Source organism: Monodelphis domestica, chromosome 3 (assembly GCF_027887165.1).
Source record: "Monodelphis domestica isolate mMonDom1 chromosome 3, mMonDom1.pri, whole genome shotgun sequence".
NCBI lineage: Eukaryota > Metazoa > Chordata > Mammalia > Didelphimorphia > Didelphidae > Monodelphis > Monodelphis domestica.
Genome location: NC_077229.1, coordinates 513,205,102 through 513,226,715, shown reverse-complemented (window position 1 = coordinate 513,226,715; position 21,614 = coordinate 513,205,102). Strand labels below are relative to the sequence as shown.

Here is a 21,614-nt window from a genome sequence, read left to right as displayed (position 1 = left end):
AACGGTATTAAGTCTTTGGGAACCTATTTGGGTATTTCTTGGCCATTTCCATTCCCAGCTCATTTTAAAGATAAGGAAACTGAGGCAAACAGGGTTAAGTGACTTTCCCAGGATCATATAACTAGTAAATGTCTGAATTCACATTTGAACTCAGGAAGATGAGTCTTCCTGACCCTAGACCTGATGCTCTATCCATGGTACCATCTCTCTCTCTCTCTCTCTCTCTCTCTCTCTCTCTCTCTCTCTCTCTCTCTCTCTCTCTCCATATCTATAACATCTATATCTATAATAGCGCTATCCATGTCTATAATATTTATGTCTACACCCATATCTTTAATATCTATATCCATATCTATAACATCTATCCATATTTATAATATCTATATCTAGAATATCGATGTCTTTATCCATATCTGTAATATCGATATCTATCTACCCATCCATCTATCTAACTGGAAATTGAAGAATTGATTGTCCTGAGTCTGGACAAGTTGGTTCCAGCACAGTCTTGGCGATGGGCTCCCTGCACTGCTCATCGAGCTCAGAGTTCTGGCCACAGAGTCTACTATCTGGTCTCAGTGCTGTTCCCTAATTCTTTGACTGGTCACATGCCTAAAGGTTGAATTTGTGACCCTTTGCTGGAAAAATGACCTACTCTGGTTTCTCCTTGGATTTCCCAATGATGACTTGATTTGACCTCCTGGGCTGCTGGTCAGTCCTGCTGTTTCCCAGTTGGCCATGTCGGCTCTCCTGCCTCTTTCCTGTATTTTTGTTTGTTTGTTTTTTAAACAACAAGGGCATATTCCTGTCTCCCTCCTGTCCTTGCCCTTCCAAAGAAGCTTAGAACTAATGTGAAAGTCTTCGACTCAAAGACATTTGGCTTGTAATCACCCTGGCTAGGTCCTCATTTTTTTCCTTTTTCTGTGAGTGGCCACACATATGTGATCATAACTTTATTCAGGCAGTTTGGTGCAATGGGAAGACCTCAGCACTTTGTGTTCCAGTTCTGACATTCACTTGTTGCTCAACTGTGTTGGCAAAACAAGCTGTTAATAGAATGTTTTAGCTGGAAATGATTTTATTGGTCATATCACATTTCTACAGTATTTAGAATTTAGAAAATATTTCCCCCAGTTTTCCTCTCTGTGATGTAAATATTATTCTGGCTTGACCGAGAAAGAAAACGAGGCTCAGAGCAGAGATATGAAAGATTGAGTGTCAGAAGACCTGGGTTCAAGCCTGGCTTCTGCTACTTGGGGGCAGGTCATTTGTTTCGACTTAAATTGGAGAAGGTGGTATCCCAGGTTTCTGTTGACACTGTGATGTATCTTGTGCCTGGGCTATGTCCCTGCAATTTGTAGGTGTCAAAACTGGACTCCGAGCCCTGGGGTCCTGATGCTTCGCCAATGGCCGGAATGCATTTACTGGCAGACAGTATGTTGTATCAAGGGGCAAACGGAAATCTTATCCTGCTGGGATATATAAGCCCGGGGTTCCCACACTTTCTGGAGCTCTGACAGAGATCCCTAATCTCACTCTTCCTAGCTTGGAACTATTTTAAAAGAAACACCCCCTTCCTTAAATCAGTAGGGATTTTGGCAATGATTTTGATGGAAAACAAAACAAAACAAAAGATTGTTTCTGTTTTCTATTAGATATAGTTTTAACACTTGCTGAAGTGTTTTTTTTTAATTAAATTGGTAAGTGAACAATTGATTCTTGCCAAAAATAAAAGTAGACACATAGTCGTGTTTTAGACATGTGTAGTATTCACTCTGGCACACAGATGACGCTAGGGATTTCTCTCTGGCCACCTTCACAATTGAATTATTACTTGTGCAGACCAGTTGTTTCCAAACTTTTTGGTGTCAAGACCCTTTACATTCTTCAAAATTACTGAGAGTCCCCCCAATTTTTGTTGGAGTGGATTTTATCTATCAATAATTACTACATTAGAAAGTCAAATGTTTCAGCATTATTATGAAAATTGTTTTGAGCTCACACATCTCCTGATGGTATTTTGGGGATCCCCAGGAGTCCCTGACTCATACTTTGGGAGCCATTTGGACATCTTTTTGTACATGTCTTCATACTGACACAATAACTAGTATAAATGTCTCCTCAACTAGTCATCATACATTTTTCTTTTTTTTCTGAATAGTATTTTCTTTTTTCCCCAATGATATATTTTTAACATTTGTTTTTAAAAATTTTGAGTTCCAAATTCTCTCTCTCCCTATCACTCTTCTCCCCTCCCTGAGACATTAAGTAGTTTAGTATAGGTTATACATGTGTGTCGTGTAGCTTCAGCAAACATCTCTACTTGTTCTTAGAAGTGGTGATCCTAGAAGAAACTAAACAGGGTCAGATGGACTTTCTTTACTTATTTCCTTATACTTTACAAATAAAACAACTAAAATCTTTTTCTTGTACTGGCCTTACCGAGAAGTTCAATGACCCTACAACATCTGGCTGTTCATTCTCTTGCTGTAACTAGTCCTCCCCAAAGAAATCCAAGGGAAGGGCTTGTAAAACAGTATTTTAACTTTGAGTGAGTGGAATGGGAAAAAAAAAAAGTTATAAAGTGTCCTGAAGGCCATGTGGATGTATTGGATTCTGACAAGTGTAGCATGGTGGTATTGTTTCAGCTCTTCTTAGACTCAAGTGAATCCCAAGCCATCACCAGGCAGCTAGACTTTTGTCTTGTCACTGGACTTTGATGACTCTGGAAGAGAGAGCAAGGCTGCCAATGATTTTGTGCAACTCTTCCTCACTTAAATTCAATTTATGTACAAGTCAAAAGACATCACCAGTGGGATTCAAATGTTTATGTCCTGATTCTTGCTGCAATACCTGTATAATTGAAAATCTGTTACCCTAAAAAAGAGCTACATTTCCTGGGAGCTCACTGACTTCCTGTCATTCTGTACTTCCTGTAGACAGAGGATATTAGCGAGTGGGCAGTCCTCTTGGCTCTCTTTCTTGGGCTTGCAGCCAGCATGGTGGTGGTGGTAAGCCAAGTGTGGGGATTTTAAATGGACTAATCAGCCATGGGCACGTGGTCTTTATTTTGTATCCTTTTAATTCCTTGATTTCTAATGATCATTAATAAATCTCCTAAAATATAACATTTTATTATTAAGATTTAATTTTAAATTTTACATACCATGTTATCATGACTATAAAATAGAAAATAATTCCTATTTTCCAAATAGGATTTTCCAAATATTCCAAATATTCCAAATCCAAATCCAATTTCCAAATAATTCCAATTGGATTGGCTCTCCCTCCTGGTGTCAAGACCCCAACAGTTCTAAAGGAACTTCAACCAGTAATGTGACAGAGAGGTACCTATTTATGTATCTGGGACAACTTTTGGTGAAAAAATGAAAGAACATATTTATTTATTCATTTATTTTTATTTATAATATATATTATCTATAATATAATTTTGTTTATCATGAAATAAGTGAGTCATTAATTCTTACACGAGACAGAAACACACATGATAATGATTGCGATGTGGATGCCATTGGAGATCACAGGCAGACCCTCCAGGGCCCACAAAGCCTGTGGGAATGGGGAAAGGTTGTCCTGATGGTCACAGGGAAGGGTTGGATTCTGACAAATCTGTTCTTATGTCATTGATTTGGAACATTTTTATCCAAGATTTCATATCAGGCATGGGGCCATGGAGATGGAGCTAGACACACAACCTCTTGGATAAGGAAAGGAAAATGTGTCCCACATGACCTCACCAGAAATGTATTTTTTTTTCCATTTAAAGGAAACCTGAAGGATTAAATAGCACGTGGTATGCACAAGTGCTAACCCACGACAGACAGGACTTGGACAGTTGCAGAGCCATTCTCTTGTAAGACTGAAAGGCCATGCAGGAAGAGTTTAATTTTTCCATTCCGTGACCTTTGTGTGCTTATGTAGTCTAGTTTTATTATTATTATTTTGTGAACCATCAGGGGATTCTGTGTGTGTTTGGGAGGTTCTGTCTCTGCCTTCTCAGACAATCCCCTCTATACGTAGGGCTTAGGTGACTTTTATTTTAACCCTTAAAAAATCCAGGGGAGAACAGAGAAGGCAGTTAAAAACAGGAACACACAAGCTGCTTCTGGCTGACTCGCTTTCCTGAGACCTTTGGGAGAGAGAGCTGAGGATTCGCCTCTGCCTATTGGTCACTCATTTCTTCTCTGAGATGCTGGAGTTTGACTCTGACGGCCCTTTCAAAGCTATTAGACATCCCTCTTATAAGACTAATTTTAGTTATTCAATTGAAGATTTAGTCTAAATTAAGGAAACCCTAACCCCTCTCTCCTATCCAACCTCCTTCCTTAAAATAAACCCTGTTTCTAACACATTTAGAGTGTCAGATTTCCAGTCCCCTTACTCAGTCAGAGGCCCAGCTTCACTCCAAGGGAAGAGAAAGAACAGGAAGTTGGTGGGAGGGGAGGAGGGAGGCGGGTCTGATTCTTCACTACCGTATTGCTCGGTGTACTTGCTCAGCAGCCACCTCTTACCGTAAACCACCTAATACATCTTACTGACAATAACTCTACCACCAGTACATCTAACTGTTCATGGTTTGAGATAGCTATTATTTCTTATGTTCATGAAAGGTTCATTTGTTTCTCTGTTTTCTTGTATTCCTAAAAGCAGGGATGTGTGTGATATTTTGTTCAAAGCTCTTTCTAGATCTATTGGTATAATTATGATTTTTTCCCTTGTCATTAATATGGCCACTTCCGAATCACTTTAACCTTTTAAGGTAATTAAATTAATGTCTAACCATGTTTATGTTTAAAGTGTATCTGGAAGAAAAATAGACTATTGCACAAGTCAGAATCGTACGTCATGCTCTTTCTGCTACCCGAATTTGACGTATCCCGATAATTACTCCATTCAAGTGGAAGCTAAAAATGCTTTTGGGCAGAGCAAGTCTGAAGTAACATATTGGTCCTTGCAAAACATAGGTGAGTGTCAGTTGGAAATATAAAAACTTTTATTTTAAGCGTTTGCATGTCTGTAGAGCAAATCGATTCCTAGCTTAGGGATGTGATGCACAGCTGCTATCACACAGACCACAGGAAAACGGACTCAATAAAACAAAACACACAACCCCAACCAAAGTCAAGGAACAAGAGCTTTGCGGAAGGTCATTGACAACAAAGATAAACTCTGCTTCTCAGTGACTCCATCTCTTCATTCTAGAACCAGAATTCTTCCCTCAATATGTGGGAAGGAAGGACAGCAAAAGTCTCTTCATTTTTTTCATATTTCCTATTTGTCCTTTCAATTTTTTTTCTTGAAATTTTTTTGGAATATTGTGTTTTTACATCGTTTTCATTTCCAAATACATTCCTCTCTTCTTCTCGGCATCCTCTGCAGGGGTATCACTTGTGACCAAAAAAAAAAAATTCTCATTAATTCTTGCCTTTTTCAGTTCTTCAAGGAAATTAATCTTCCCTCTGGTGTTTTAAGTGTTAGCTCACATTTTTAAAATAGTGAGAAAATATGAAATTTTCAAATTTATCAAAGTCATATGTTCCATAACTTCTAACACAACTGTGGAACAAATTATTTCATTCACACAAAAATCCATGGCAATTTTAGTTTTGTATATGCACCATTAGGCTAAAAGATCTAATTTGTAGTAAGAAAGAACAGCAGTTGAAATGAGTGAAAATTCTGAATTATGGAATCCCTTTAATGAAGAAACTCAATTAAAAATATTGGTACAAAGTGCTAATTACCTGTCACCAGCAGAGTCTTATTAAATCCGAGTTGGCACAGGAGAAGAGACTCCTTTTTCTTATTCCTTTTATTCATTTATAAGTCAGTGAATTTACCCTTTTATGTCAGGGAGTTGTTTTAAGTTTTTTTTTACTTTTACCTTCTGTCTTAGAATCAATACAGTTCATTGATTTCAAGGCAGAAAAGTGGTAAGGGCTAGGTAGTGGGGATTAAGTGACTTGCCCACAGTGACTCTAGGAAATATCTGAGGCTACTTTGGTACCCAGAAATCCCTATCTCTGGCCCCCTGGCTCTCAATCCATCGGGCCATCTAGCTGCCTCCAGTTGTTTCAAGTTTTAAAGAAATTTGAAAATCATCCATTTTGATAAGAATAACCTGCATTTTTTACAGCGTAAATTACTCAAGGAAGAATTTTGTATCTGAGAAGAGCTATGACAAAAACCGGAAAGCAGCCTGGCAGTAATTAGACTACCAATTTTGTAGCATCTTGCTGCAACGACCGCAGAATGCGTATACAACCGTAATATTATTCAGTCACAACATAAAGAAATTAGTAAGGGACTGTGTCAATCACCGCAGACCAATACAGCTCCAAAGAAGGGAGAAAATGTTTACCAAAGATGACATTAGAGAAATTTTGTTTTATAATGTTGCAAAGCTTTCGCAGTAAAAACATCAGAGCAAATGGACAACAGGGAAAACTGTTGATTATCTTGGCATCAGATATCTCTGAGATCCAACATATGTAGGGAACCAGCACACAGGAGACATTTCCCAGTGAATAAATGGTCGTGAGATCCGAACAAATGTTTCTTAAAAGACCTGCAAACTGTTAGCAGCCATGTGAAAGACTGGTCTAAATAATAAGAGAAATAGAGATTATTCAGCTCCAAGATTTCATGTCGCATGTGTACAACAATGGTCCATTATTGTATCAAGTGAGCCTTTGCCTCCTCTTTTCCTTCTTCTGTAAGAGACAGGAACGCCCATCATTTAGAGTAGCAGGGACTGCTCTATGGGAAAGTGGGCATTGTGCCCTCCCCCACTCTCTTCCCTGAGCCCCTTTTGCTCATCCTTGTAAGCTAATAGTGACCTAAAACACTCAAGACCTAAATCAGTTTTTAGACTTGACATTTTATTTTTGAAATTTTTTATTTATTTAATTAATTTAGAATATTTGCCCATGGTTCCATGATTCATGCTCTTTCCCTCCGCTCCTTCCACTCCACTTCCAGATAGCCAATGAGAAATTCCACTGGGTTTTACATATTAGACTTAATATTTTAAAATTAATTATATTTAATTTAATTTAAAATAATAAACAATTTAATATTGATATCACATCATCTTTTCATAGATATGGCCTTTTTTTGTTCCTCTTCTTATTTTCAGTGAAAGCAGAACCACCTGAGATTCAAACTGTGAAGCCAATCCCAGGTGTTAAACATATGCTCCAAGTAGAATGGAAAAAACCAGAGAGGTTACCTTCTTTTGGTTTATGTGAATGCCGCCTGAAATACAGGCTAGTGAATAGTACTAAATGGGTAAGTATCATCATAAGAATGGTATAGATATATCATATATATATATCATATTATATGAGACTCCTTTCAGAGTGGTCAAGCAAAAGACATTTTGTATAAGAAGAAGCGACTTCTAGAGTGATGACATTCTGACATTGAAGAGAGCTGGCAGGGGGCAGCTAGGTGACCCAGTGGGCAGAGAGCCAGGCCTAGAGATGGGAGGTCCTGGGTTCAAATCTGGTCTCAGATACTTCCCAGCTGTGTGACCCTGGGCAAGTCACTTGACCCCCATTGCCTAGCCCTTACCACTGTGCTGCCTTGGAACCAATACCCAGCATTGATTCTAAGATGGAAGGTAAGGGTTTAAAAAAGAAGAAGAAAATGGCTACCCGCCCCCATTTTTCATTTTGGCTTTTTCCAATGGGAAAATATTGAGCTCCTAAACAAGTGTGTTCAGGCATTATTAGTTTAGCCACAACATTTGATTCTGGCAAAACAGTATCAGGTCAAAAAGTCATGATGAAAGTTATAGCCATGAGAATAATGTTAGTCAGTAACAAGCAGTTGCAACCAATAAGCTTTGTTAAGGGCTTACATTTCCCAGGTACCAGTTACTGGGCTAAGTGCTAGAGAGGCAAAAAACAGTCCCTGCCTTTTGAGGACCTAAAATGGGAATGGAGGAGACAACTTGCAAATAATCAAAAATACCCGATGTATACGGGGCAAATGGAAGGTAAGCTCAGAGGGAAGCTTCCCATATTTGGAGGGTGCGATGGAGGGGCAGATGTAGGGAAGGCTTCTGGCAGAAGATGAGCTTTAAGTGGATTCTTCAAGGAAGTCAAGGAGGCCAGGAAGCTGAGAGGGGGAGAGAGAACCTTCCAGGCATGAGCGAGAAGGCATCCTTTCTGGAGATGATTGTTGGGTTGGAGGAGCAGCAAGAAGGTCATTGTCCCTAGATTATGGAGGATGTGGAGGAGAATAAGGGGAAGGAGACTGGAAAGCTAGAAAGATGGCAGGTTGTGATGATCATGGGCAAATCGCTTAGCCTCTGCCTCAGTTTCTTTGCCTGTAAAATGGGATTATGTATAGCCCCTCCCATGGTTGTTGTGAGATGAAAGGAGATAATTATGGTAAAGCACTTAGCACAGTGCCTCACATTTCGTAAGTGCTACATGTCATTATGATTATGAGTTATATTTCATCTTGGACGTAACAAGGACTAATCAGAGTTTATTTTGTGGCGGGGCAGAGGCATGATGAGACATATACTTTGCCATCTGAATGGAGGATGGAAGGGAATGGAGAGAGTCAAGGCAGGAAGGCTGCTGTAACAGTCTAGGCATTAAGGGTCTGCTCCAAATTTAAAAAAGGGGGTGAGGAGGGTTAAGAGATGAGAGGGAAGTTGAGAGAGCTTCATACTGCTGTGACCTGTGAGTGACTTCCCGAGTGGTCATTAATGGTCAGAGAAACATTGAGTGGGATGAGAATGGGTTGGTGCCTTCATTGATACCTAGCATCCATCTACAGTTACTACTCAGAGGGGATTTTGCTCATTGGTTTTTCTTAAGACCAAGGTCAGTTTTGACTTTTTCTTTGTCTCCTCAGTGCCCAATATATAATATATATTTAATAAATACTTTAGGATTGATTGATTTGTAGGGCATAGTATCCATGTAAATAATCTACATTAAGAATTTACTGGGATTTTTTGTTGGTGTAAATATCATTTCCTGGAAATATTGAGTAAAAAAAGGTTAATAATAGAGAGGAGATATGGAAGTTACAGGGCAGACAGCCACCATCTTGAATTTATTTTTTTATTTTTTTGTATTGAAAAAATTTATTTAATTAATTAATTTAGAATATTTTTCCATGGTTCCATGGTTCATGTTCTCCTACCCCCACCCCATAGCCAGTGCACAATTCCATTGGGCTTTACTTGTGTCATTGATCCAGACCTATGTCCATATTTTTGACAATTGCACTAGGGTAATCCTTTAGAGTCTACATCCCCAGTCATATCCCCATCAACCCATGTGATCAAGCATTCACCATCTTGAATTTTACAAGAACAAATGTGTGGGCAGTGGGTTTAGTTTGCATTACAGCTAGTGCATTTGACAGATCCTTTACTTTATGTGTTGGTTAGGAAGTATTCACAGTATTCAAAATTAGTTCTGCATGTGTTTTGTAGCTCATTTGTGGCATGGTTATCTATACTGAACAGAGCTCTCATGATATGTATAGACTATATATATATATATTTTTCCCCCCTCTAATTGATTCTCTTTTCTATTTACCATCTGGGTTATTCCAGACTTCTTTTCTCTTCTAGACTTTCACAGCACTTCCTATATACTCTCAGTGGAAGACCATGACTTTTTCAAACAATCAGAGGCCATTTGCCTTGATCTCCTTATCTACACATTAATACTCCTTGACATCAGCCCCCTCTCTGCTTCTTGGCCTCCTTGACTTCCTTTAAGAATCCATTTAAATCTCATCTTCTGCAAGAAGCCTTCCGTACATCTCTTCTTTCACTTCAGTCTGTAATGAAGATAAGGACTTTCTCCATGCCAAGGCTGGCCCCTCTCCCTCTACCATTCTCCCCCCTCTCATCCTTCATTTCTCACAATTTTTTTTTGTTAAACCCTTACCTTCTGTCTTAGAATCAATAATAAGTATAGGTTCCAAGGCAGAAGAGTGATAAAAGCTAGGCAATGGGGATTAAGTGACCTGCCCAAGGTCACACAGCTAGGAAGTGTCTGAGGCACTTCCCATCTCCAAGCCTGACTCTCTATCCACAGATCCACCTAGTTATCTCTTCTCTCACTAATTTTCAATCTATTCCTATCGACTAGTTTCTTTCCTGTTACCTATAAATATTCCCAACCCCCTCCCCATTTGTTAAAAAATCTTTACTAGCTCTTTGTAGCACCTCAAGCTATTATCCTCTATATTTATCTTCTCCCTTTTTAATTAATAATCAATCAAAAATCTCAGTCAAACTGTTTTATAAAGCGATATGTACTTGCTGTCTTCACTTGGTTTCCATTCATTCTGAGAGAGGATGATAGGATAAAAGATTTAGGGCTGGAAGGACTCTTCGAGGCTGTAGAATCCAACTCCATACCCATCAGGATGACAAAGCAGAAAAAAGGTAAATGACAAATGTTGAAGGGGTTGTGGAGAAACAGGCACATCAATGATCTGTTGATGGAGCTTTGAACTGATCCAGCCATTCTGAAAAGCAATTTGGAACTAGACCCCCCAAAGTCACTAAACTGTACATATTCTTTCCTCTAGCAATCTCCTTACTCAGTCTATACTCTAAAGACATCAAAGAAAAAGAATCCTTAAGTCCAAAAATATTGCTACTACAAAAAGTAGTGGCAAAACTTTGGAAACTAAGGGGGTACCCGCATATTGAGGAATAGCTAAGCAAAGTATGTTATATTCATTTAATAGAATAGTATCATACCATAAGAAATGATAAAATGGAGAACTTCAGAGAAAACTAGGAAGACCTCCATGAACTGATGAAGAGTGAAATGAGCAGAACTAGGAGCTATTTTTATCTCATGACAACCATATTATATAAACAACTTTGTAAAACTCTAGAGCTCTGATGAATGCACTGACAAACCACAACTTCAGGAGACCAAAGATGAAGTATGCCACCTATCTCTTTCCAAAATGAAGATGACTTACGATTTAGAATGAGGTAAACATTTTAGGAAATGGCCAATCTGGAAATTAAAAAATTAATTATGTGCATTTATTATGAGGGCTCAGTTTTCCTGTTTAAATGTTCATTTCAGAAGGGAGGACTGGAAGGGAGAAAAAACATAAATACTTGGTAATTTAGGGAAATTAAGAATTAGAAAATAATATGATTAAATTAAAAAAAAGGGGGGAAGCAAGATTGCCAACTCTAGAGTTAGTCTAGTCTAGGCAGGAGGAGTTCTGATAGTTAAGAGGAAATTATCTCTGGCATTTGAGAAGAAACCTTTTTAGAAGAATGCTTCATCAAGAGGATATCTCTCCTCTCCTTTCCTTTCTTCCTCTCTCCTCTTACTTACTCTCTCCTTTCCTTTTGTTTCCACACCACTATCACTATGTAGCCATTTCTGTCCTCCAGCTCTCTTACTTGTTCCACTGTAGTCCCTCCTCCTAAAAACAACACTTCACCTTTTCTCAGCAAAACAAATTCACACACTAACAACACTGAAAGTTGCGTCTCATTTCTCACCTCTAGTCTATTACTTCTCAGGCTTTTGGAGTAGTGATTGGACATTACATTAACCAGAGTTCTTAAATCTTTCAAAAATTTTTTCTAAACATCATCATAGTCACTGTATAAATTATACAGGTGGTTCCATTTACTTTATTTTTTGTCAATTAATACAAGCACTCTCTAATGCAATCCCTTTCATCAGGAGCAAGAACTTATTTTAATTTCTGTTTTTATGAACTGAATGTAAAAAATATGAACAAAGAATGCTGGAATTGGAGCAGGAAGGCCTAGGTTTGAATCCTGGTTCTTACCAACCTTGGCTATGTGACTTGCATGAATCAAGTCACTTTATCTTTTCTGTAGAAGGAATAATGTCATATTTGCATTTCTTACCTCATTGGGTTGGTGGGAGAAAAACTCTTTATAAACCTTCAACTGATAATAAATATAGATATTAAGAATAAATATAAATGATAATAAATATAATAAATAGAAATATAAAAGTATTATTAACCTTTTTTACTCAATATTTCCAGGAAATGATATTTATGCCAACAAAAAACCCCAGTAAATTCTTAATGTAGATTACTTACATCAATCCATAAGTATATGTTAAATACATATTATGTATTAGGCACTGAACTAAGTTCTAAGGAGACAAAGAAAAAGTCAAAACTGACCTTGGTCTTAAGAAAAACCAATGAGCAAAATCCTCTCTGAGTAGTAACTGTAGATGGATGGTAGGTATCCAGTGAAGGCACCAACCCATTCTCATCCCACTCAGTGTTTCTCTGACCAACAATGACCACTCAGGAAGTCACTCACAGGTCACAGCAGTATGAAGCTTTTATATCTTTCCTCATCCCCAAACCACCACACCATCTCTACTCTGGCTCTGGCTCTTTCAGCCCCAATACATATGCCTTCCTTCTAAGATGGAAGCTTTCCGTTTGCTTCAAGAGAAAACCTTGTTGTGGACGTGGTGGCAGGGCTATGGATTTGAGTTCCAGGTCTACTACTTATTACCTCTATGACCTTGAGCAAAAACTCTTGACCTCTCCAGGCCTCAGTTTACTTATCTTTAAAATGAGGGCACTGAAAGGAATGATGAACTGGAGGGATTCCATGTGAACTGGAACAACCTCCAGGAATTGATGCAGAGTGAGAGGAGCAGAACCAGGAGAACATTGTGCACAGAGACTGATACATTGTGGTACAAGAGAACGTAATGGACTTTGCTAGTGATAGCAATGCAATGATCCAGGACAATTCTGAAGAACTTATGAGAAGAACTTATGAGAAAGAACGCTCTCTACATCCAGAGAAAGAACCGTGGGAGTAGAAACACAGAAGAAAAACAGCTGCTTGATCACATGAGTCGATGGGGATATGATTGGGGATGTAGACTCTAAATGATCACCCTAGTGCAAATATTACTAATATGGAAATAGGTCTTGGTCAATGACACATGTAAAACCCAGTGGAATTGTACATCAGCTATGGGAGGGGGATGGAGGAGGGGATGGAAAGAACATGATTCTTGTAATCATGGGGAAATATTCTAAATTAACTAATTAAATAAAATTTTCTGAAAAAAAAGAGTACATGGGAAAAAATAAAATGAGGGCACTGGGGGGATGGGGGGGTGCAGCTGGGTGGCTCAGTGGATTGAGAGCCAGGCCTAGAGATAGGAGGTCCTGGGTTCAAATCTGGTCTCAGACACTTCCGGGCTGTGTGAGACTGGGAAGTCACTTAATCCTACCATATTAGCCTTTCCTGCTCTTCTGCCTTGGAACCAATAAGCAGTATTGATTCTAAGAGAGAGAGAAAATTATTAAAAATAAAATAAAATGAGGGCATTGGACTAAATGCCCTCTGGGTCCTTTCTAGCTCTAGCTTCTATGTTCCCATGCCCATAAAGAGGCACAAGAAATGGGTGAATTAAGCCAGCAGCATACTTCTGCCCAAGACCCTTAGTCAGGTGGTGAGTGTGTGTGTGTGTGTGTGTGTGTGTGTGAGATATTTTCCTCACAAGGAAAGTTAATATTAATCTGTAACCCTTTTTGGCATCCCAAGACACTCTTAAGATTTTAAAGGAGAAAAAAATTGGATTTTAAGACTTAAGCTACCAACTTGTTTGTGCCTGCCCTTGCTGAAGTAGAGTAGAGACAAGTTCTTTGTTTATCTGTAAAGAAGCCTCTTAGGCAGTGATGCAATTATATAAGATGGGCAGAGCCTTGTGGAGAAGAGTGCACGTGCCCTCGTGGTCTCCCTTGGAGTCTGGAAGACTGGCCTCTTGTCCAGGTTGAAGTCAGAGTCCTCCAGTCAAAGAGGCTTGGGAAAAGGATGTCAAGAAGGGCATACATTGGCGGAGATGTGGGAGATCATTCTTTCTTTGGAATTGTGAACTGACGTGCACACTGGCCCAGCCGGCGTGGCTGCTGCTTTTCCTTTGTCTGGCCTCCTTTTATAATTTAATAAATAACTATAAATTATGATACAGTCTGTAGAGAATTTTAATCAGGACGCTCAGGACGCACGGTGTTTGTTATTATGCTTTTTTCTCAGCTGGGAAGCACCAAAAAGAGCCTCCTCAGGCTGTCATTGGCTCTAGAAAGGCAGGAGGGTGAAGGAAGAGGTCACACGTTTATTGAGAACAATTCTGTGGCTCTTTTCCAGTCTGTTGTTTCTGTCTTTTTTCTCTAGGAGCCGGTGAGCCAAAGAATGACATATGAAATGCCGTACAATCTCACTGGACTGTTGGCTCTGCGGCAATATGCTGTCTCCATGCAGTGCCGGATGGTCAGCTCGGAGTTCTGGAGCATCTGGAGTGAAGAGAGGATAGGGACCACCGAAGGACTAGGCAAGCGCATCTTTTGTTAACTTCAATGTGTTTCAGAGGCAAGGACACAGGATGACCAGGCTCTGAATCCCAGCTCTGGAACATGTCTCTAGGACCCTGCATGCCATTTTCTTTCTCTGGTTCTCTGGTGCTGGCTTCAGGGAACTTTGACCACACTTATTGTTGCTAGGTTAGCAGGGACGGACGTGAGATGATACAGATTTAGACACATGCATTTGTGTGAAGGTTTTAAGAGGCTTATTTAAAAAGATGAAATTTGGTAGGGATGTAAGTCTTATATTTGGATGCCAAAAAAAGTTCAGTTTTACATGGAAGCATGGTATGATGAAAGGAGCACCTTTTTTTTTGAGTCAGAAGATCTGGGTTCAAATCAAATTTTACTTGTACTATCAAAGGTAAGTCACAGCCTCCCTGGGTCTCAGTTTCCTCAACTTCAGAGCCCTTCTCCTGCCTGACTTGATGGCCATAGGTTGGGAAAGCAAGGGTGGGCTTGGGAGAGTCATTCATCTCATACTTGGTTCATTTTCCATAGCTCCAAATTCGAGCTTGGATTTTTGGAGAGTCCTTGGGCCAGCCCAACCAGACGGAAAGCGGATAGTCCAGGTGTTGTGCAAGGTAACACTGCTCTAAGTTTGTTACATGCTATTCCCTTGCCCAGACGTTCTTGAAATACCCCAAAGATCATAATTGCCCAACTAGGGCATGAGGAAGTCATTTCATCCCATTTAACCAAAGAGTTCAAGATGTAACTGCCACAAAGTCTTTTTTTAGAGCTCAGTGGCTGACTGGTCTCCAGCTCCTTGGAACTTCCCTGTCCCTTACAGTTTGAGAAGCACTGGTCTAGGAATAGATGAATTGGTTCATCATTGGGGTATTGGAAATGCCAGCCAACTCTCTCTCCAAAGAGAGCAATAGTTCATAATAGAGAAGCAAGTCGTTCTTCTAGAGAAAGACCCTGAGACAAGAGAGAAGAAAAATATAGCATAAATGGAATAGAGGTGAAATAGAAGAATAAAGGGGAGGTAAGAAATGTTAGTGAGGTTACGAGAGAGAAGAGACGGGAGGAGACGAGAGAAGAGGAAGAAGAGAGGGGAGATGAGATCAGAGAAGAGAGGAGGAGAGAAAGGGTAGTGACGGGGCTATGAAAGCACTGCCAAGTACTTGTAGTCAGTCATGCACAGTGACCAGTAATGACAACTCTAATGACTTTCCCACACCGTCCACGCTGCTGGGATGAGTTAAAATTGGCTTTTGGTGGAAGATGTTGCCTGCTTTGATGAGTGTGAAAAATCTGAACCATGACTAGCATTTATTATTCTTCTCTGTAGGGTTACGGCACAACCAATAGTGTTGGGCAACTTCTCTAGCCATCAAACGAGCCCAGCTGTTTCTTGTAAATTTGGTCAGTATGCCAACATGTGTGCCTATTTAGAACAACACAAGGCTGAGCAACGGGCTGGCTACAGTGCAGAGGAGTCCTTCTTTTATAGTTGTTTCCATCTTTGTTTTGACTTTGGTTTGGCCTTTGTGTTTCCCAATGGATCCCACGGTCAAGCCCTGTGTGGGCAGTGTCTCTTGGTCTTTATTTCCCATTCGTGTAGGACCCCAATAGTCCGACAAATTGATCATGGCTAATGTGTTAATATGTTAGTCCTCTAAGTAACGTTGGTGCATTTAAAATGCGGAAATCTGATCCTCTGGAGAGAGTACCTCAATGGCAAGGAGATTCTAATGTTGGGAATTTCAAATTTGTGACAGGAAAAGGCATATATCTTTAGGTAGCTGGAATTTCATTAGCTCTTCGCTTGTTTATAATGAAATAAAAAAAACCCTTTCCTTCTGCCCTAAAATCCATACTAGTATTGATTCTAAGGCAGAAGAGTGGGCTAGGCAATTATGGAGAAGTGACTTGCTCAGGGTTACACAGTTAGGAAGTAACTGGGGCTAGATTTGAACCCAGGTCCTCCTGACTCCAACTCTGGCACTATATCTACTCTACTAATTAGATGCTCCTAGTTGTTTACAAATTTAAAAAAAACCTACACTTAACAAACCCAGGCATTTCTGTATACAAAGTAAAACAGAAAAAAAAGATGAAACCGTGGATTTCTATTATATACATAACAGCTTGATTTTTAAGAGCATAGAATAAATTCAACCTGTTATGTCAAAACTGTCTTGCTTGTTGGTGGTGTCTTCTGAACGTGCTCCTATTCTCTTCTGTGCATTTTCTTTTAAATGTTTTAAGGTGTCTTTTCCCTTTATTTTTACTTTTTGGGGTAGTACTCTATCACTTCCATCCCTAATTTCCTCCCTTACATGTTAAAAAAAAGAATACCTTTGAAATGCATAAGTACTATTAAACAAAACAAATTTACATTTTGCACACATTAAAAAATGTCTGATTCTATACCCCGAGTTAATCACCTCTCTATTAAGAAATAGATAGTATGCTTCATTGGTGGTTCTTTGTGGTTGTGCTTGGTCATTCCATTGATGAGGGTTCCTAAGTCTTTGAAAGTTGTTTCTTTTTACAATGTTGTTACTGTATAATTTGTTCTATTGGTTCTGCTCCCCTGACTCTGCATCCATTCATACAAATCTTCTTGGGTTTCCGTGAAGCCATGTCTTATGCCATTTTTTTTATCAGCCCTTCAGTTATAAGTAGGGGCTTGCAACATCTCCCTAGAGCCAAGAGTTGGTTAGTAGTTGTCTGGTCTCTTTGGTGACTTCTGGTGCCTGTCCTGGGGTGGATCTGAATGTAGGCTAGCCCGTAAATCAATCTAGACTTGGATTCTTCTCTAACAGGGCTAGCCTAGGAACAGGTCATATTTAGGGCTAGTCCAGAGTAAGACAATCCAGTTCTTCAGCAGCATGTATTCCCATATCCTTATATGTGCCAGTCTTTTGTGCTAGTCTCAAAGGGTAACTCATTAATTATGAAATCAGTCCCATAAATCCCTCCCCATTCCCATTCCTCCTCTTTCACAAATTATCTATTTGTCATTATTTTTAAAGATATTTGGCATAATTCCTGGTAGTAGTTTTAGTATTATTTGTGTGCAGGAGCCAAGAGCAGATCCAAGAATAAGAAAAGCAATTGAATACGAAATCCGGTACTTTCCGGAAAATGAGAACTCTTCCAAAGAAACAATCATCACAGCTGATCGACAGTCTGACCTCCATTTAGGAAGTGGTGCCTACTTGGTGTCTGTTTTGTACTTTACATCAGATGGTGCCTCTCCAGAAGCAACCCTGAGAATACCAGCTGTTCATGAAAAATGTATGTTATCTATAAATAGAATAGATTATTCCTCAATGCTTGAACCACCAAAATAAGCAACAACACTGGGAACTTATGCCTAGAGGGAGCTCTTCTTCCCCAAGCAAATGGAAATAGAAGCTTTCGGGGGCATTAAGGTGGGAATGGTGTGGGGAGAAGAAGAATTATTCTTGTTACTCAGTCATTTCAGTCATGTCCGACTCTTTGCGACTTTATTTGGGGTTTTCTTGGCAAAGATACTGGAGGAGTTTGCCTTTTCCTTCTCTGGATCATTTTACATATGAGGAAACTGAGGCAAGCAGGTTAAGTGACTGGCCAAAGTTCACACAGCTCCTAAGTGTCTGAGGCCAAATTTGAACTCAGGAAGGTGAGACTTCTTGACTTGAGGTATCCATTGTGCCCCCTCACTGTCCAGAGTTATAATGAGAATAGGCTAATTTCTAAGTATAGTAAACCCCGGATGATAGCCTCGATGAAGGAGCTGATCAGTGCCCACCTTCAGAAGATACTGAAAATGACTCCATGAGAGAGAGAGACTTAGGATTCCAAAGCTGGAGGGAAGGATCGATCGAATCAGCTAGAAATCAGCTGCTATTTCCCTTACCTCAGTTCAGAGTGTAGATTCCTATTATCTCCCATAGCTCCCCCCTTCACTTTATTTTTCAATTAAAGTAGGGCGGAGAGGCTTCTATGAAGGACCTTCATTCCAAACACTTCATATCTCCCCATTGTCCCAAGAGGGCAACATCCCAAGCCTCATAAACCATTTCTCCTTTAGTGTGAATGGATCATTAGATACTTTCCTAAGAACTGGTTCAACTAAGGGAAAGGGACAAAGCATAAGTTGAGGGGAGACAGGGAGAGACAGGACAAGATCAAGAATACAAGCAGTACCTTTGAAGGAAATGAAGAAGGAACAAGGAAGGGAGGCTGGGAGGGCTGAAGACCCATTTGGACTAATAGTTTGACTGCCTAAATTTGGGCTTTCCTCCTTCCCTGCTGCTTCCTGTCTTCTGGCTTGTGAAATGCATCCTTCTGGGCACTCTACTGGATGCTGGGCAAGTGGTGCTTTAGGAGGTGGACACGGTCTGAATTTTCTTGTTTCAGCTCTCCAGTGCATTGAGGGGATGCAGCTGCACCACTTCCAGGACCGCTTGATGCTGAAATGGAACTCCTCAGCAGCAGAAGTTGACAGATGGGTAATTGAATGGTACCCAGACGAGGAGAACAAAACTTTGGAGAGATCCTGGGAATATATCTCACAGACCAGGACTTGGACAGGAAGGGCAGGTAATCAAAGACTCGCTCATTTGTTCTTTGTGCAGGCTGATGATTGGTTGGAATAATTTTCTAAAAGCGTTTTCAACTTTACAAAAAAAAGTGTAAACACTGTTATTGTGTTCAGTTGAATTGATACAATGGCCACTGTCTGTGACTGCTATAAGCTTGGGCCAGCCTAGCCAAAAGTGGCCTAATGCTGAGCTGGTTCAAAGCTGTCCAGAATAAAGAGAGTTTAGATGCGATTGTCTCAAGCTGACCTTACTCAAGGCAGCACCCACAAAGATGAGAAAGAAGGAAAACGGATATTGGGGAAACACAAGGAAGCAAAAGTTTAAGAATTTCTCTCTAGAGTGAGGTGATCAAGTGCTTCTGGTTTCTTCTTTCTGCCCTCATGGAATATTTTTTTGTAGAAAATCATTGTTACTGCTTTTACTCCTTGAAGTCTGAGGCCAAGAGAGAATTGGGAAGAATTCATTTGTACTATCTGCTGATGAAAAGTGTTTGAGTCCAATTATATTTCCCTTTCAGTTGGAGGTCTTGTCTTCCTGCCAGAATTGGGAGGAATGGTAGAGAATAAGCATTTATTAAGCACTTACTATGTACCAGGCACTATGCTAAGCATTCTATAAATATAATATCATTTGATCTAAAAATAACCTTGCAAGGTAGGTGCTATTATTATTCTCATTTTACAGTTGAGGAAACTGAGGCAAACAAATAGAGGTTAAGTGACTTGCCCAGGTTTACATAATATCTAAGTATCTAAGACCAGATTTGAACCCATGTCTTCTTGACCTTGGGTGTAGTGCTTTATCCACTCTGCAACCTCGCTGCCAATGGGGAGGGCAAAACCTCCAACTTCCAGGATACTATTAGTGGGGAACAGTGCTGCCAATCTGGGATGCATGGGACATTTGCACTAAACCTGATCACCTAACTGAAGCCAATGAAACCATTGATCTTGCATGGGAGGGAGAAAGATTCATCAGCCTAATCCATGGTTACTGTGCTGTTGATCACAGGATTAGTTGTCATTTTTTAAGAGCCATTATCCCACCTAAGAAGTATTGGAACTTGAAGACAACTTAGAAATGATCTAATTTGACACCTCTGTCCCCATTTTACGGGTAAGGAAACGGAAACCTCAGAACTACATCCATGATTCAGTGGATCATTCTTTTTTTTTTCCATTTGAATTAATTTATTTAGTCAATTTAGAACATTTTTCCTTGGTTACAATGATGACATTATTTCCCTTGCTCCCCTCCACTCACCCTTCCTGCAGCCAACACTCAATTTCATTGGGTATTACATGTGTCCTTGATCAGAACATATTTCCATGTTGTTGATGTTTGCATTAGGATGTTCATTTAGAGTCTACATCCCCAGCCATGTCCCCTCGACCCATGTATTCAAGCAGTTGTTTTTCTTCGGTGTTTTTACTCCCATGGTGTTTCCTCTGAATGTGGATAGTGCTCTTTCTCATAGATTCCTCCAAGTTGTTCAGGATCACTGCATTGACACTGATGGAGAAGTCCATTACGTTCGATTGTACCACAGTGTATCCGCCTCTGTGTACAATGTTCTCCTGGTTCTGCTCCTTTCACTCTGCATCACTTCCTGGAGGTCGTTCCAGTCTCCATGGAATTCCTCCACTTTATTATTCCTTTGAGCACAATAGTATTCCATCACCAACAGATGCCACAATTTGTTCAGCCATTCCCCAATTGAAGGGCATCCACTCATTTTCCAAATTTTTTTGCCACCACAAAGAGTGCAGCTATGAATATTTTTGTACAAGTCTTTTTCCTTATTATCTCTTTGGGGTACAAACCCAGCAGGGCTATGGCTAGATCAAAGGGCAGACAGTCTTTTAAAGCCCTTTGGGCATAGTTCCAAATTGCCCTCCAGAATGGTTGGATCAATTCACAACTCCACCAGCAATGCATTAATGTCCCTACTTTGCCATATCCCCTCCAGCATTCATTACTTACCTTTGCTGTCATGTTAACCAATCTGCTAGGTGTGAGGTGATATCTCAGAGTAGTTTTGATTTGCATTTCTCTGATTATAAGAGATTTAGAACACTTCTTCATGTACTTATTAATAGTTTTGATTTCTTTAACTGAAAATTGCCTATTCATGTCCCTGCCCATTTATCAATTGGAGAATGGTTTGATTTTTTTGTACAATTGGCTTAGCTCTTTATAGATTTGAGTAATTAGACCTTTGTCAGAGATTTTTGTAATGAAGATTGTTTCCCAATTTGTTTCTTCCTTTCTGATTTTGGATGCATTAGTTTTGTTTGTACAAAACCTTTTTGATTTGATATTATTGATTTTACATTTTGATTTTTTGATTCAAATTTGATCAAATTACATTTGAATTATTGATTTTACATTTTGTGATTTTTTTCCTAGTTCTTGCATGGTTTTAAAGTCTTTCCTTTCCCATAGATGTCACAAGTATACTATTCTGTGTTCGCCTAATTTGCTTATAGTTTCCTTCTTTATATTCAGGTTATTCACCCATTCTGAGTTTATCTTGGTGTAGGGTATGAGATGTTGATCCAAACCTAATCTCTCCCACACTGTCTTCCAATTTTCCCAGCAGTTTTTATCAAATAGTGGGTTTTGGTCCCCAAAACTGGGATCTTTGGG

General features: G+C 39.6%; 1 protein-coding gene across 1 annotated transcript in view; it reads left to right on the top strand.

Annotated features, from left to right (window-relative positions):
• Positions 1-21,614, top strand: part of IL31RA (interleukin 31 receptor A) — a 105,495-nt gene that overhangs the window by 55,802 nt on the left and 28,079 nt on the right. Inside the window, exons 5-10 of the mRNA XM_056821114.1 lie at positions 4,819-4,985; positions 7,160-7,311; positions 14,234-14,390; positions 14,923-15,005; positions 17,457-17,673; positions 18,781-18,963. Of these exons, the coding sequence (XP_056677092.1) occupies positions 4,819-4,985; positions 7,160-7,311; positions 14,234-14,390; positions 14,923-15,005; positions 17,457-17,673; positions 18,781-18,963 (959 nt within the window). The remainder of the gene's footprint in view (positions 1-4,818; positions 4,986-7,159; positions 7,312-14,233; positions 14,391-14,922; positions 15,006-17,456; positions 17,674-18,780; positions 18,964-21,614) is intronic.